The sequence below is a fragment of the Gymnoscopelus braueri genome (genome assembly GCF_963280865.1).
Source record: "Gymnoscopelus braueri genome assembly, chromosome: 3".
Lineage (NCBI taxonomy): Eukaryota > Metazoa > Chordata > Actinopteri > Myctophiformes > Myctophidae > Gymnoscopelus > Gymnoscopelus braueri.
The window spans coordinates 43204308-43208513 of NC_137612.1; the positions used below are offsets into that span (position 1 = coordinate 43204308).

Sequence of the window (4206 nt, forward strand, 5' to 3'; positions counted from 1 at the left end):
TAGGCTTGTGCACTAGGTGTATGTGTTCTGAAGAACTTCAATCAAGTGGATTGGGTGCACCTGTGGTCTTTTCAGAGCACAGGTGGAACTGTACAAATGTGCAGACAATACAGTATTGATTATGGCTTGCTCCTGGGAGCAAGGTGTGAACAGGTAAAGTATTTCACACGGATATATAGGCATTTTTGTAAAAGAGGATAGTAATGAGTTAGTTTATGTTAACTAACACCAGCAGCATATTGTAGCGCAATTTTTGACAAACAAATAAAAACCTGGTTGGCCAAAAAGGTGCAGAGCTTTGATGGTGACACATTTGCCAGTCTGGTGTATTACTTGAGGATATATGAGATCAAGTTATATCTGCAACGTATGTCATAATGAGAGGCCGGCCATTTGCAGGCCCCTCACAACCAACTTGTGTTAGGAAGGCTTCCTCTAAGCTGTAATCAAAAGTACAGCCGACCTCGAGAATGAACACCTCCCACACACACACACACACACACACACACACACACACACACACACACACACACACACACACACACACACACACACACACACACACACACACACACACACACACACACACACACACACACCAGTAGAAGAGAAAGTAGAGAAGTCATCAAGAGTGGTTCCTCCCTTTAAGAGCCATCTAACCCTTTCATTCCAGTTGGTGTTTCTTCGTTTGGGGTAGAGACGTACATGTCGTGTCTTAGAGCAAAATTATTTCTTTTACTTTTGAAGTTCATAAATTAAGTGAAGGGAAAATAATATACAAGCTCAATTATTATCTTGTGTACACGAGACAGAGACAGAAGGAAAGAAGACAGACGGACAGTGATCAAGAGAGAGGGACAGAAGACAAACTTTTTGTTTTGGAAACTTCTGAGAAGAGTGAGTAAAAGGAAAATATCTTTCAAATCTCATTTAAAAGATCATGGGAATCTAAGAGTCTTATGTAAAGTTAATAATAATAGTAATAATAATAATAATAATAATGACAATAATAATATTAATAATAATAATAATACAAAATTATAAAATATAGCTGCGAGCAGCTATACAGGGGCCAAGGAATGAAATAGAATAGGCAATATGCAAAAGGCAATACAAACAGCCATAGAAACAGAATAGATTGAGTTTGAGACAAAGCTCAATTTTGCAATTAACAAATGAACAGCTGAGCAGAGGGCTGAAGGATTGTGGATATTGTAATGGCTCTCTGTATTGTGTTGTGACTCGTTATCACCACAAAAGTTAGCAATTTATTTTACTTCATCTTTCTAGACAACACAGATGGATTGTAGTATTCTAATTAGGCTTATACATTTTGTCACCACAGCGACAATATGTGGTTAGTCGGCTTCATATTCCAACAGTGGATGTCGGGGGTGCCCTTCTGCCACTGTAAGAAGTTAACTGTAAACCTAAAATATAAAATAAGATACGTAGCACCGGCATTTTGTTTTCAAAGATCAATATTGGAGGTCATGGTGCTGTTTATAATAATAATAATTAAGACCTTAAATGATTCCAACAGGGGATACTGCTTCTCAGCTTGACCCAGCTGAGGTGGTTATATTGCCGTGTTTAGTAAAAAACGACGATTAAGCCAGAACTGCAAAAAGTGGCAGAAGAATAGCAAAAAGGAAAAAAAACATCAATAACAACAAGGGACCACGGCCCTACAGGCTTGGCCCCTTAAAATGTTAAAATCACTAGAATGTGTAAAAAGCATCTGAAAAATCTTCATGTGACTGTGTGTGTGTGTGCGTGTGCGTGTGCGTGTGCGTGTGTGTGTGTGTGTGTGTGTGCGTGCGTGCGTGCGTGCGTGCGTGCGTGCGTGCGTGCGTGCGTGCGTGCGTGCGTGCGTGCGTGCGTGCGTGCGTGCGTGTGTGTGTGTGTGTGTTGCATATAATTATGCCCAGATGTGGACAGTATGTGTAAAAGTGAAAGACGACAGTAGTTAATAACTTTTTGTTTAAGATGTATTTTATGCACAGCCTACGGTTTCAACTTATATTCTATCACAGACGCCTACATATAATTTGCATGGGTTAGTTTTATCATCAAACGCATAAGACGCATAACACAAACGTGTGTCTTCATTGGTAAAAAGCTACATTTATATAATTCAATGTTTGTTATGCTTTGCATGTACAGTATTTGTGTATAGAGAAGGTACAGTATATAGAGCATTTGTCACAATTTGCACAACTGGCACGCCCAAAAGCAGACTTGACAAAGTCCAAGGTTTCTATTTACACCACAAGGGGGTGGAGCAATGCTAGCTGGTGAGGAAGAGGTGAGCGTGCGTGCGTGCGTGCGTGCGTGCGTGCGTGCGTGCGTGCGTGCGTGCGTGCGTGCGTGCGTGCGAGTGCGTGCGAGTGTGTGGTATGCATGTCAGCATGTCAGTCTGTGTCTCTGGGACACATGGAACGGCATTGACCCTAAATGACCCTGGACAGAGTCATTTGGGGTCTTCTATTTTATGGAAGCGTGTTTTTTCTAGATATCCACACTGACATGTGCAAATTATTTTATTGGATACCTGTATAGTGTGTACCATGTTCATTTCCGCAGTCTGTTTATTTTACCTTGAGTTTTTAAACATGCAATCATGAGGGACACTAAAAAAGACTATAGAGCCATGAGAATGATTCATTATCTATTTTCAACAACAACTTTCATTATGTTGTTGTTTTTTTGTTGGCTTTTCTGCCTTTATTTGAGAGGAAAGATGGGGGGTGACACACAGCAAAGGTTGTCGGGAACGGGAGTTGGACTCTCAGCTTTCCTACTGTCTGTCTCTCCAGACAGTGACACAGTTTCCCTCTCAGCTTTGTCTGTCTCCCTCTCATCATAATACAAGGAGAATGCACATTATATTCATAATGTGTTTTATGTTTGCATTTCTCTGTCCTCCTCCCTCCTCTCTCTGACATTCTCTCGCTGACATTCTCTCTCTTCTTTCTCAGGTGGTTATTGTACACCATCTAGTGGACACTTTGTGGAACAACAAACTTCTGTAAAGGACACATCACTTGGTATGTTTATTGACACCAACATGCGATTAAACCAAACTAACTGAAGGCCAGGGTTGAGCATGTTCACTGTACGTACAAGTAATGCAGGCATTTAGTACTTTTGATTTTGATTCAAAGAGCTGAATCATTAGTCTCCTTTTTTTCCATTCTAGTGCTACATTTCAATGTCACCATAAATGTTTGTACAGATCCTCTTCAGCAAAACCACCTCAGTTATTGTGTGTAAATTGTGCATTTATATAGCGCCTTTCTACAAAGTGTTTTGCAATGTGCATTACATTCACTCATCCACTCATCCACACACACACACACACACACACACACACACACACACACACACACACACACACACACACACACACACACACACACACACACACACACACACACACACACACACACACACACAGTTCAGTGTTTTGCTCAAATTTTCCGAATCCAAAGCGCCTGCTACCTCCGGAGCCACTATGGCCCCTTTGTTCCATCTAATGTAACATTCTATCCATACAGTAACTGTGTTCAACCTGTATGACATTGCTTTCACTGGTCTGTTTCTATGTGTAAATAAATAAAATCAAATTAATCCACATAATTTCCCTAATAGGCTACATAATTTTAACTAAAACTTGTGTTCTCTGTCTTCACACTCAAAGGATTAAGAGAATTAAGCTGATATGTTGACATGTTGTGTTTGTACCAGGAATCAACCATGACAGCACTTCAGGAATGTATCTGCAAAGCTCTGGACGAGCTTGACGAGGCAGAGTTTAAGGTATTCAAGTTGCATCTGCGACTGCCTGTTAACCTTGAAGGCCAACAGCCAATCGCAAAAGGGAAACTGGCACCGGCTGACAGGCCTTCAACCACCGATCTGATTGTGCAGACCTACACCAATCATGCAGCTAAGATCATGGAGAATGTTCTGGAGAAGATGGGCGACCAACAATTACTACTGGAGAAATTTCAAAACATGTCCCAAGGTGTGTGAATAGAGGGCTTTTATGATGATATAAGTTATCGCAATATGAAAACAGCCCTGAAGATTGCAGTGGGAGTTTCAGAGACATCAGGTGCTATATATATATAGTTTATTTGTTTTAATGTTTTTATCATGGCCACAAAATTATTACCACCATGAATCCACAGGCGCTGACCC

General features: G+C 40.8%; 1 protein-coding gene across 2 annotated transcripts in view; it reads left to right on the plus strand.

Annotated features, from left to right (window-relative positions):
• Positions 1-616: 616 nt before the first annotated feature.
• The window catches only part of LOC308079158 (uncharacterized protein), an 11631-nt gene continuing 8041 nt past the window's right edge, over positions 617-4206 (plus strand). For both annotated transcript variants that reach the window (XM_080420537.1, XM_080420538.1), the window contains exons 1-4: positions 617-897; positions 2982-3050; positions 3751-4030; positions 4197-4206. The exon at positions 4197-4206 is cut by the window's right edge and continues 80 nt beyond it. In XM_080420537.1, coding sequence (XP_080276663.1) covers positions 3760-4030; positions 4197-4206 — 281 coding nt within the window. In that variant the 5' untranslated portion in view covers positions 617-897; positions 2982-3050; positions 3751-3759. The remainder of the gene's footprint in view (positions 898-2981; positions 3051-3750; positions 4031-4196) is intronic.